Source organism: Ptychodera flava, chromosome 22 (genome assembly GCF_041260155.1).
Source record: "Ptychodera flava strain L36383 chromosome 22, AS_Pfla_20210202, whole genome shotgun sequence".
Lineage (NCBI taxonomy): Eukaryota > Metazoa > Hemichordata > Enteropneusta > Ptychoderidae > Ptychodera > Ptychodera flava.
In genome coordinates, this window is record NC_091949.1 from 12,898,924 (window position 1) to 12,912,729 (window position 13,806).

The 13,806-nt window shown below is 38.1% G+C and overlaps 1 protein-coding gene across 2 annotated transcripts; it reads right to left on the minus strand.

The window, feature by feature from the left end:
- Positions 1 to 2,412: 2,412 nt before the first annotated feature.
- On the minus strand, positions 2,413 to 7,506 carry LOC139122355 (netrin receptor UNC5B-a-like). 2 transcript variants are annotated; one of them, XM_070687752.1, is made up of 5 exons: positions 6,800 to 7,506; positions 4,588 to 5,250; positions 3,786 to 3,929; positions 3,468 to 3,641; positions 2,413 to 3,241 (listed from the first exon to the last, which is right to left on the minus strand). In XM_070687752.1, exons 1-5 carry the CDS (start codon positions 7,376 to 7,378, stop codon positions 2,456 to 2,458), a joined length of 2,346 nt encoding a protein of 781 aa, XP_070543853.1. In that variant the 5' UTR covers positions 7,379 to 7,506; the 3' UTR covers positions 2,413 to 2,455. The 2 variants fall into 2 exon arrangements, with proteins under 2 accessions (XP_070543853.1, XP_070543852.1); XM_070687751.1 differs by having other exon boundaries at positions 2,413 to 3,244.
- Between the last annotated feature and the right edge of the window lie 6,300 nt (positions 7,507 to 13,806).

Sequence of the window (13,806 nt, forward strand, 5' to 3'; positions counted from 1 at the left end):
AAACCATGTAATACACAAAACTATAAATCTTGATGATCGTGCACAATATTGATAATAATGTCTTACTGTACGATTTATCACATTTTTTGAGTCCTCGCGCACGCATTTGTCTCTGTCTGGCTGGCGCTCAGCATACGCTGGTTGTATCCTACGTTTGTTTACAACATGGTTCGCTTCGTTGCCGTATAGGTGAAACAGAACTCAGTACGTTTGCAAACTCCTAGACGATACTGGGTTTGACACATGGCATATTATGCATGTCAGTGGCCATGTAAACGATGCAAGCGTGAAAGGCTACTCGAACCAGCCGTAAACGAGCCAACAACGGCAGCTTGCTGTCATCATGGATGTAAAAAACCGGAAGTGTCTACTGACATACTACGGAGCCATTCAAAGTCTCGGTCCAAGGTCGCTACTACCAACAATCATGACGACCTAGGAATCTCCGTTGATCTAACATCTCGGCCACCTAATTCTGATGCATTGACTGTAATCGGAGACAACTTTCATTCATCGTTTTTTTCTCCATGTCTGTGATTTTACCTTGCCTTGTTCTCGATATTGCGACGGTACCGTACCGAAACCCTCCAGTATATGTTTGTCAACATGTACCTTTCAAGCACCCGTTTACGTCAAGTTATGTCGTTCACTGAAATAAAATAGCTCTTCTCAAGAAGCCACCGAAAATTAAATTTATAGACACAATTATTATTGAAATATAAACATTTGAATAACAATGTTGAACTCTGTTGACATCGTTAGCAATGAATGCTGTACTACTAGCGACATAATAATGATCGTATTGATCAGCTGATACCATGCAGCTCGCTGATCATACTGATGTCGATTCATGAACATTCCGTTTCTCCATCTCTGGCATTTCACCGTGTCGACTTTTTGAATGGCATGATATTTAAAGGTGATGTTTCAAGTTTGATATAGACGGTAGGGATGCAGTTACTTTTCATTTCCTTCGAAAATACATCGTTTTTCAATTCAAAATGAACCGTGAAAGTGCTGGTCATTTTTTGTGCTGAACGTGCGTGTTCAGTGCAGTGCACTGTGCAGTGTGGATTCAGGGCCGATCATGCTGGACGACGCTCACTGGCTTCAAACTCAGTTTAAATTTCCTTTTTTATTCGTTTTCTACAACTACAAATTCACTGGCATTGCCAAAACTATAAAATAATAGCAATAATGCACCCCCTCCCGGCCCATAATGGACTCAAGCAAACTTTGCACTTCATAATGTACTCGGCTTCGCTCGTACATTATGTCGTACAAAGTTTGCTTTCGTCCATTATGGGCCGGGAGGGGTGCATTATTGCTTAATTATACTTAGAAGCATTAGGAAGTGTCATGTTAATAAATAGCTCATTTGCATATTTTATGAAGGTCTGTAATTAGTCATAAACTCCGATATAACTTAACCGAATGTGATGAAATCTGCTGCAGATACTGATCCGACCGATATCTAACTGCAGTGTAAAGAATTTAGTAGTGTGAAATTAATTAAGGGTTCATTTGCATATTTAATGAACTTTGTAATTATGTATATAACTTTGAAATTACGGCACCCAAGTCAGTGAAATTAGGTACAGATATTGATTTGATAAATATCTAATTGTACTGAGAAGCATTTGGCAGTGTCAAGTTAACAAATAGGTCATTTGCATATTTTATGAACTTTGTAATTAGTGATATAGTGGTATAGTGAATTGCAGCGTTAAATTTGATGAAACTTGCTACAGATGTTGATCTGATAAATATCCAATTGTACTGAGAAGCATTGAGCAGTGTCAAGTTAATAATTAGCTAATTTGCATATTTCATGAAGTCTTATAATTAGTCATATAACTCCGAAATAACTGCATCAAATGTGATGAAATCTGCTGCATATACTGATCCGACAGATATCTAACTGAGTTGTAAAGCATTTAGTAGTGTGAAGTTAATTAAGGGTTCATTTGCATATTTAATAAACTTTGTAATTAGGTATATAACTCTGAAATTTCGGCACCAAAATTTTGTGACAAGTGCTACAGATATTGATTTGATAAATATTTAATTGTGCTATGAATCATTGAACAGTGTCAAGTTAATTTAAGGTTTATTTGCATATTTAATTAACTTGTAATTAGTGTCATTACTCTAAAAATACAGCATTAATTTAAATAAACGTGCTACAATGTTGATCTGATGGATATCTAATTGTCCAATAAAGCATTGAGCAGTGTCAAGTTAATTAACAGCTCATTTGCATATTAAATAAAGTTTTGTAATTAGTGATAAACTCTGACAGTACTGTGCGAAGTTGAAAAAACCTGCTACATATAGTGATAACATACATCTCATTGTTCTGTTAAGCGTACTACTATTGATGAACCTATTGTAAAACACGTGAGCATATTCAGTTCATATCTGGTTCGTTTTCCTTTTGTTTTTGGTTTTGCATTCAACTTTCATGTTCATTGCCATTCACTTCAGATTTACTGTAATAACCGCTGTCACTTCTTAATAGGTTGGATTCTTCCGATGCCACTTCACTGTCCCTGCACAGTCCTGTTACATTTTTCTCATTATCCCCGTCCTTTTGTGAAATAAGTGCTAACTTTTCTTCAGTGAAAGAATCCTGACTTTGTACTTGGTGACAGCTTTTGTCAGTCCAGAATTCTTCTGGGCTTTCATCGTCATCGTCAGACAGTTTGTCATTACTATATGGCTGACATCGGGACTGAGTGACATTCTCTTCCCACTGACCATCCCCTTGTGCGTGCATAACATGTTTCTTCATGTCATTGTATTCGATCTCAGCTAGAACCATTTGTGACTCGGAACTTGGCGCAATAGCTTGATCGGCTGCTTCGAGGCCATCCTTCTCGAAAACGCCAATAAATTTAGAAATATATCTGGCCACGTCGTAACGCTCAATTTTGTGAAAGAGATATCTGAGTTCCTGGAAATATTTGATCTCGACTCCTTTCCTCTTTGATTGCCAAATGTTCAGAAGTTTTCCGGTCGGACTCTTCCCGACTTTATTTTCTTCTAGTAATTGTATATCAGGCATTTCCAGTCCTATCTCTTCAGCCAGCCTTCGCCAGTCACTGCCTGATTCCAACGTCGGATCCATGTGTAGGCATATCCGCTGACAGAGCCCAAGTGGTAGAGCCGCTGGTAGTGGTTCAGTAGTACCGGTACAAGTGCCATAATTAGATCTCCGTTCCATCTTCGCTTGAGAACCCTGCTATGGAAAAATAATCTCCATGAGAAAATAGAAGCCTTACAGAGCGAGCGCACGCGCGATCGTTGTGTAGATACGCCCTTCTTTATTTTCAATATCTTACCCTGGATTGAAGTAATGTGTAATTAGTTGCTTATATTGCTGTATTAATACCATAGAAGAAAAAAACATCTTACATACAAGTCACATGACATGATATGTTATTAGAAAAACTGACAAATATTACCTGTGATACGTCTATGTAGATCGGCATATTCACTGATTCCGCATTGGAATTCTGTAGTTGATAGGCGCAGACCATCATGGAGACAATATCACTTTGTGCCGATAAGCATTCTTTTCTACTAATAATTATCTGCTCATGATCTATCGGATGTTCAAGTAATCGTTTTAAAGGAACCTGCAAAAGAAACAATAATTTAGCTTTGATAAGCCATGATTTGATATGTGTCACTACAATGTAGACAAAGCTATCGTTTTGTCACCGTTGAACACATTTCGTTTCACAAACAAGGCTTTTTCGCTATAAATATGATGAACTTACCTTCAATGTATTAGGCGTTGACCAGCCATCCACGACCCCCTTGAATTCAATCTGTACATCCCCTGAGGTGCTATCAATTGTATAGGGCTTGGGTCCGAACAATTCTGTTCCCTTCTTTCTAAACTCGTGATTGTTCGTTACTTCCTTTTTGTAAAAAAGAACAATTCTTGTTATCACTTGAGTGGATAAGCAATCCCCCCGAACATTTACGCGAACCATATTCAGAGTAATTTGGCCCACAGAATATTATCACACTGTTGCTATGGTTAGGAAGACAGGAACTATTATCAATATAGTAGAATATAGTCGGTCAGCCGAAAATAATAAGCCATCAGCGTAACCGGAGGTAAAAGCCCTACTCATATTTTCATAGATAAACAAACCTGAACTCTGTTTTTGTCATGTAACATCATAGTTGCAATTGAAAGCAATGTCACCGCCCAGTATCACGATAGCATACTAATTTACTTTTCCTGTGGGATGTGCAAAGGAGGACGATTTTTGTAGTTTGTTTTAGTCGATTGATAAGACATAACAAATACATAATACATAACTTTGTGTAAGGTAGGCTTTCAAAACCCAGTTATTCCGAATACCCTCTGGTCGACAGGAAGGGATTCTCCGATGTCAGCGTATGTTCATTACTTATTATAATTTTACTTGCATGTATGAACTGCTGCCATGATAGTAACTGCTGTTATAATAATAAAACAATAACTACTTCGTGTTGGACTCTCAAAAACTATTGCGATAGAGTAAATTGCAGAATGTGTGTATTATCGTATCTTAAAGGCTAACCCACCTTCAACGCATCTTCGGTGTTATTCATGATCCAAATCCTCAAAGTGATGCCATCTTTATTTCTGAGGTCTGCAAAAATCATGAATGCTTTGGTCACTAGGCCTTCTGCTACGCTTGCGTAAAGGGTGAAGTGATCGATTACCCGAAGGCACATGCCACCCATTACCAAACTGATGCTGTCCTTGTCATTTGAAGAGTCTCTATAGTAGACGGGTTCACTGTGATCAGTGTCTGAGACAAGGTGCTTGATTTTGTGTTGACCACTGCCACAGTGAGGATAACTTAATATTACCGATTCCTTGAAAATAAGTCCCTTTGGCCGGCAAATGACAACTGGACTAATGACCGCTTCTCCAGCTAGTAAATGTGGCATGTGTTCCTTATCGTAACTAAGCTCAATGCTGACCGCTTGGCTGACACCATTCTCGATTGCTCCAGGAGGAACAAACAAGCTGATACCGTAGTTTTCGAGTGTAAGATGGCCTCCGTTGTGATCGAATATTGCCTCTTTGAATTTTTCGTTCACTTGCACAGGTAAGATCATATTTTCTTTGTTGTCATCATGTTGAATCGGACCAATACAAAGTTCTCGAGCCGTGTCTGATGTCGAACATTTCGAGTTTTCATCAGCCAAGCAGGTTGTGTATCCATCTGTTTTTGTATCCTGGATGATCAAAGCACATTACATCATTATTTTTGCTTTCCTTTACATGGAAGCTAAATGTGACGTGACCAGTCAAATGTTGCGATTAACACTCAGATTCCGAAGCTTAGGCTTCACAAACACCTCTAGAGGAGGGAGGTTTGGAAATATCAATGGTATGGTGGGGGCATTTGAAGGACTCGAAACGAAACTTTTTCTGATTAAAATGAAACACGAGTCGGGTTGTCTCTTTACATAAAAGGTCGCATAAAATAAATTGTGCAGGGAAAACAGTCCTCTTTTGTGTCTTTATTCATTGATAAAAATACATTTACCTACAGGTATCAACAAAATCTGATCTGTTTTGTGACATAACGACCGAACGCTGCATGACAGTCGACTTTGTGTAACTATAGATACCGAAAAGCACGCTGGTACACTGTGGCAGCTGTCGGCGATAGTTAAATCACTGTTACCCTGTGGGGTAGAGAACCGTGGTTATAATGCATTTCATTTCGTTTTCATTTTACTTATACAATTTACTTTAATGTTCATTTTGCTTCTATTTTTTTTATTTGAAACATGGACCTGCACGAATATGATTTCTTGTTCGCAGCCGTAAACGAAATGTTCTTTGCCCAGTTTTTCCGATTCTTTTCTGAATCATAATCACAGTCCATCTGACACATACAGCGAACCCCTATCCCATCCTGATACCACAGCACTACTGCTCTAGTCGAAACAGACTTTCCTTGTAATACTCGGGAACTCAGAATTTACCATCAGAAAACCCGCCGTATTTGCAAGAAGCTTGAGGAACTGAATTTTCAATGACACTATTAGATGTCGTAACTCTAACGGAAATATGGCTCAATCAAGCTATACTTGATTCTGAACTAATCACAAATAACTACAGACAGGCAAGATTCATTACAAAGCAAGAGGAAAGGGGCGGCGTTTTGCTCGCCACAAGGGATAATTTCTACTACCATCGATATTCTAACGAATGTATAACAGCCTTGCGTCGCATACTTCTTTTTAGACCAACTTCTTATCGTACGAATATTTTAAAATGTCTTTTTTATCACGGAGCCAAAACTTTTTAAATACTATTTGCAATGAATAAAATTTAGAAATCTTTGCATTTTTTTACTTTTAGTCTGTTTTACTTGTTTTTTTTCTTGTCTTAGCTTATATTCTGTTTTCATTGTCCATTTTTGTCATGTTATATTTTCTTGATTTTCCTGATTTTATCTTTTCTTAATGAAATGAACCTGTAATTTGGGCAACCTCTTGGTTCATAAACAAATAAATAAATAACATAACATAACATAACATAAATTTTCTTTTAATTAATGTTCATTTTAATTTTACTTAAACTTTATTTACATTTAAAATTTTGATTTAATCATGTTTTGTTATTTACATGGAGAAAGATGTTTAAAATAAAATGTTCCTGCTTTTGTTTTAAGAAGATGAAAAACAGTTTTTGTTTCCCACTTTTTTGTTTATAATAACTTCTATAGACTAGTCTAAAGTAGTTAAAAACCACGCGGATAATGTAACTTACCTTTCGTATATGGGTGGTTATGGAATGACGAGTTGTGAGAAAAGACTCGTCATTCTCCATTTGGGTGTTTTCATCAATGTGACTAACAATGGTGTCCTGTACGACAACATTTGTGACAGTGCCAAGGTTTACGCACTTTTCAGTTTTATCATTTCTCTCTGTAGTAGTAGGCGTTCCTGACGATATCGTATTTCGAGCATATTTGGAGTCAATAGTTCTTTTTTCGCTTGTAAACTGTCCATGCTCAATGTTTGCAGTCCATGATTTGTCTTTTTCTTCCGGTGCAATGTCGCAGGTATCCATTGACACTATTTTCGCAAAATCTGGCGTATTTTTACATTTGGTCCGAAGGGGAGAATATATACACGCCGGCATCCCAGAATGCACTCTCTTGTGATCGGTCTTACGACGATTCTTTACCGCAAATATAATGAGGTACATTGAAACAACAAATATTACGCCAATACATAATGTCATCCCTGATACTAAAGACAACACTAATTGCTTGTCTGCAGGTATACTTGTTGTGGTAGCAAGGTCTTGCACTTGTGTAGCTTGAGTGGCAGTAGTCCTTTCCATCTTGAATTAACCGTAGACTATGTGCTACAATTCTGGAAGGAAGCGGATGAAGACGATTTATTTAAACAAACGACAGTGTTATTATGTCTATGTAATGTAATGATCAGATGAGCGATAACAGTGTTATAATATAATACGATACTTAATGCCAGGTAAAATTATGGCCAGAGATGGACTTACACTATCCGCCTGTCATATGGCAAGTGTAGAGTTAATTTCATCCATCATTAAGATTTTAGAAACAAGACACCTCTAAGTACAAATTCAATAAGACTATCACTACCAAAACGTTATGCATAATAGCTTGTTGTGCGTGATTACCGATGACTATGTGAATGCATTTATTTAACCCTCTAAGTTCCATAACATTTTCAGAATAATATTTATTTATGCATTTTAATGGTTGATCGTTCCAGATAGGAGTGTTTATATAAGACTACAGATGAAAGTGTGTGCTTTCAGTCTAACATTGTGAAAAGTACATCAAAACAGTCAATATCTATCTATCTATCTATCTAGAAAATTTGTATAGCGCCTAATATCCAAAGTTAAACAATGCTCAGTGGCGCTTAGAGTTACAATGAAAATGCTCTCTGGAAGATGTAAGTTTTTAAGCGTCTTTTGAAAATGTTGACATTAGGAGAGGTTTTTATGTCCAGGGGCAAAGAGTTCCAAAGGACAGGAGCTGCTACAGAGAAGGAGCGGCGACCATAGGTAGTCAGATTCCATCTAGGTGTGTGCAGAAGGCATTTATCAGATGAACGAAGAACACGTGATGAGGCACATGGTGTTATTAAATTCCTGAGATATTGTGGAGCTTGTCCATTTAGGGCTTTGTAAGTAATCAGCAAAAGTTTGTATACAATGCGATGATGTACTGGAAGCCAGTGAAGTTGCATAAGTATGGGGGTAATGTGGTCGGATTTCCTGGTCTTTGTAACAATTCTAGCTGCTGTGTTTTGGGCACGTTGTAACCGCTGTAATTGTGTATCGGGCAAGCCATATAGTAGAGCATTGCAGTAGTCAAGCTTTGAAGATATAACGGCGTGGACGAGGGTGGCACAGGAATCTCTGGACAAGTACTTTCTGATACGACCAATTTTGCGAAGGAGGAAGTGAATAGCACTGCAAGTGGCACCAATATGTTGTTGGAATGTATGGTTGTCATCAAATATTACACCGATGTTCCTCGCAAATGAAGTGGTTTCAATAACACTGGAACAGATGTTGATGTCAGTGAAAGGCGCTGGTGAATGGTCAAATTTAGATCGAATTAAAATGACCTCCGTTTTAGAGTTGTTTAACTTCAGCTTGTTTTGTGTCATCCAGCTCATAATATCATTAACAGTTTCTTCAACAGAAGATACGGCAGACGTGGTATTGGATTTCTTGAAAGATAGGTACAGCTTATTGTCATCAGCGAATTGATGGAACTGGAGTTTGTGGCGGTGGATGAGCTGTCCGAGTGGTGATATGTAGATTAGAAACGAGAGAGGTCCAAGAACAGACCCCTGAGGAACTCCGTATCGCAGCATTTGAGGCAGTGATCTTTGTCCATTTAATGTAACTGACTGGGATCTGTCTGTGAGATATGAACGAAGCCATTGAAGAGGAGTAGATTTGATCCCAAGATTTGATAAACGCTGTAAAAGTATGTCGTGATCAATGGTATCAAAAGCTGCAGACAGATCCAATAGAACCAGTAAAACAATTTGTCCAGAGTCAAGAGCAGTGAGAATGTCGTTATGAACAAGGAGGAGTGCTGTTTCTGTACTATGATATTGTCTGTAGGCAGATTGAAGTGGATCGAGTAGATTGTTTTGGTTCAAGAAGTCTTTCAGCTGAGCAGCAACGACCTTTTCAATTACCTTCGACAGAAAAGGTAAATTGGAGATTGGACGGAAGTTTTTGAGAATTTCTGGATCCAGGGTTGGTTTCTTTATGAGCGGCTTGACGACTGCAGACTTCAAAGAATGGGGTAAAAAGCCAGATTCCAGTGATAGATTAACAATCCATGTGATAATCAGGAGTAGCTTATCAAGACACAGCTTATCAATATCCAACATATCAACAGTGAATTAGATTCCACTACCTTGTAATTCTGTAGTAGAACTGGAGATAATGAAGAAGGCTTTAGAAGTTATGATGCAAGGTACCAAAACAGTAGTTGCTTTGACATGTGAACAGATCGCGTTAATGACGCTATAGCTTCTCCAGCGTGCGGCTAGGTCGGGTAATAGGTTGTTGGCATGGAGTTGTTGGCAAGTAGTTGATGATGTAGCGGCATGAGGAGGGACATGGACGCAAAGAACCGATAGGATGACTAAGTATATTAATGATCGATCAGCAAAGTTGTAAGCTGCAGTAAACTGTCCAAAGATAGTTCAATGTGGAAAGAATTTATATAATGCAGAGAAAAGAAATAACAATTGGGAAATAGTAATGACGCACTTCTCTGGTAACTTAAGTGCATGTCAAATGCACACTTATATAGTCCGTGGGCTGGAGGGGCCCACCGTGCACCCCCCACATCCCTACTACATGGGTATTTTTTGTTCCTTAGGACCTGCTGAACAAGAAAAAAGATGTTAACATTGGATATTTTGGGATGCACTACCTATCTGGGCTGGTTTTTGATTTGCATGTACCGCGAAAAATTATTTTGTGTACATTGAATAAGACGACTTTAAAATGAATTGTTAGCCAATTTTGAATTTTTTTTGTTAAATATCCAATGTTAACACGTTAACACTTATTTTCTTGTTTAATATGTAGAAATAAATAATGTAAACACAAAAAGCTCTCAAAATTTTGCTTCATAAAAAGCAAAATCACAATTGTTATATGGTATTTTGGGTAAAAAATTTCAAAATTGGCAAAAAAATTCATTTTAAAGTTGTCTTATTCAATGTACACAAAATGATTTTGCTAAACTTGGTGTTTCTCATAAAGAGCAGAATCTGAGCTTTATAAAATGTAAGGTTTGTGTTATTTCATGCTGGTTTACTCTATATAGGGGAGGATATAGTACCCCCTACCCCTACACATTTTTCGCCATTTTTCGCGGTACATGCAAATAAAAAACAGCCCAGATAGGTAGTGCATCCCAAAATATCCAATGTTAACATTTTTTCTTGGTTCAGCAGGTCCTAAAGAACAAAAAATACCCATGTAGTAGGAATGTAGGGGGGGGGGGTGCGCGGTGGGCCCCTCCAGCCCACGGACTAATAGTATACCAAGTGAAAATTTTTAAGTCACTAAAATTGTCCTTTGAATGCAATTTCCAAAGAGTTCTTTGAAAACGATGAAACATGCTTCTTATTTGGTCAGAATCGTTCAGTCATTCAAAATAAATAAAAGTGATAAAATTACCGTTTTAATAGGCATGTTTTCCTTGAAATAAATGACCCTGTAAAGAATATTATGCTTAAAGTGTTTAAAAGTAACTCCGTTTCAAAAATATAATTTAATCTATGACCAATGTAAATTATTCTTTGAGTTTAACATATAAAAAATTGCAGTTTGTTTAATGTTGTATTGTGGAAAATTTATAAAATAACTGAAAATACAAGTTTGGCAGATTTACAGTCTTTGTGATGTAAAATAATGGGTTGACATACAAGTAATTGTTAATCTGTTTGCAGTACTACTGTAATGTAATAAAATGTGTCTTTGCCATGCCAGATACCAAATATTTAGGGTGTAATATTAAAATCAGCCATGTTCAGCAAAATCCTCATAAGAGCATTGATGCTTAAAATTACAACCAAAGCATGTCAGCAAAGAAAAAAGAAAATCAACTTTTCTACAGGTTTCAAATATAACCAAGGTAAACTCACTTCCTGGGTTACTGTAACTTTAACCAAAAATCACTTTTGTACAAATAATGGCATTCACAATGGCTGATAAAAAGGAACACTTACAATATATATGCAAAGCCTGAGCAAGTATCTAATATTTTCAGGCATCTTTCCTAATTTTTTTTAATCTAGAAAAACCTCTGTTATGAAAATTCAGCCGCAAAACTACTCTAAATGATGAAAAAAGTGACTGAAAATTCCATTTTATGCAAAATTCTGGCTTTCAATATGTCATATGTGCTTTACAGTGTGCAGTTGCGCACAATGTGCCCCGCATGCTGAATGCTTGGCACGAATGATCGCTCGCATGACGTACGGCTCTCGTGTTCGTACGGTTTCAGAAACAACAGTATAGTAATTGAATATCGCACGTAAGCGGTAAAAGTTTTGGTTGCCGGACTTCAAGCTTCACTGGGCATTTGCAGACGTAAAAAATCATCTGACATTTTTTATCGTCAGTCGCAATTAGTTCGGAGCGGGATTAATTTTGAATGTCGGACTTCATTAGGTGCAGACAAACATGTAAACTGTTATCAAAAAAGACGTAAATTTTGGATTTTCGGAGTGAGCCTAGTTTAATTTGGGCGGGGTCAGTTTTCATGTCACATTGAGTTCACGTCACTTATAGCAGACACAAATGTACGTTTTGGTTTTCGGGGCGATTACTTTTGAATGCTGGACTTTATTTGGCAAACATGTAGAGACAAAGACGTACTATTTGGATTTCGGCCGTTATTTGTTTTGTACGGGATCAGTTTTAGTAAAACTTTCGGGTAAAAATAACGTAAACTACAATGAGCAGCCTCTCAGTTGTGCGCAAGATATTATCACCAGTTTTTGTTCGAAGCTCACTTTAGTGTTCAATGAGTAAGCATTCTGCGTTACAGTACTCGCTTCCGACAAGTTCCAGTTTACACCTTTTCAAGTCATCGGAAACAGGAGTTTTAAGCCTGATTGTAACTCTGACAATTTCAACTGTTCTCTCATTCCCGGCCATATGCTTGGTATTTCGCTTTTGTGGACCATGCTTTCGTAATCGACGGCTACCTTCGGTAGCCACGACATACTTCGCTCCAGGTATGTGGGGGATCAGAAATCGACAGTCTGCGCCCCAATCTGCGCTAGCGCATTTCAATCTGCGCTATTGATCTGCGCTCCCATTCAGCGCTGTCAATCTGCGCTCCCATTCTGCGCTCTCGATCCATGAATGTTTTGATTTTAGTCATTACGGTGGCATTTGTGACACTGCCGCGATATAGCTGCCCGCTAGATAATAAAACATGGCATGGTTAAGTGTTGAAATAGATTTGTATTTTTGTACACCATACCGACACTTGTACACCATACCGACTGTCAGGAAGACTGGTTGTAAGATCGAATGCAATTCCGAATCAAGTGCGACATACAGTTATAGTCTCATGGATCCTTAGGGCTATGAAGAAGACATTCGATGAATTTTCTTTCTCATATAAAAAGGTTGAGAAATGATCAAGTACATGTAGTAAAAGGGAGTGGCAGGGCTTGCTACCTGCCTCTGCAGCAACCTTGCGACATTGATTGAAGAAGTTTGTAGGATGGCCTATGGAAGCGCAAGTGGATACAAACTTTTGGTTTGGGTTACCGTCACTATTAAACCTTTTTTACGATTTCTCTGTCGATATTGAGCATTTCTGTTCATGTTCAGAGAAACGTTTGAGCCTGACAATTCTGACGTTAACCTGTTCGCAATGTCCGTGATGATGATTGACAAGTCTACGTCAATTGACGTCAAGCTAGCTGAATACACGCGTGTGCGGCCGGTGACCTGTAGATGACGTGACACAAGGCTATCTGGCTATGTACTGATCAGGAAGGTAGGTTGGGAGTAAACTTGCCAAAGTAATTCACAGTAATTGTGCACAAAATAGCGAAAATCGTAAAGGGAAATGTAAGTCATGTCTTTCTGTTTCACATAACGCAATACAATGCCTGGCCTGTCACTATAAATGTTGCTTCTCTGACTGAGTGCTGACGTTGTGAGTTTGACTCCGATTGAGGATTTAATGAATTTCTCAAATAAAGATGACATCACTGATCTGAGAGAGTGATGTCGAAGAAACTGATACTATGACGGTGACGATTAGGTAAGTTGATGCCATAACACATCGCAGAAGACAAGTAAAAACAATGATATATTTTCTCAAGATGTTTTCGATTTTTCAAGATTTGCACTTGATAACAGGAAGGCGATTTACATGTAGTCCTATCATGCAAGAAGTGAATGCCTGTGAACGTGGAACGCTCTGATTTCTACCAGTCATTTCATCTTCAGTGGTTGGTTCGAACTGTAAATTGTTTTTTTCAATCGTCCACAAGGACCACCCACGACTAAAACTGCACAACTTTTGTGGCACTTTCAATGCTGCTCCCTTGTTTTCATGTAATGATCGTAGATGGCATTGATCAACAAATTATGACATCCGTTCTATAGCTTTTATATCATGCGAGGAGGTCAGAAACGACAATGTACTCCCTTGTCACCGCATCAACCTGTCATGATATAATCAAAGCAAGGTGGTGTCACGTCTG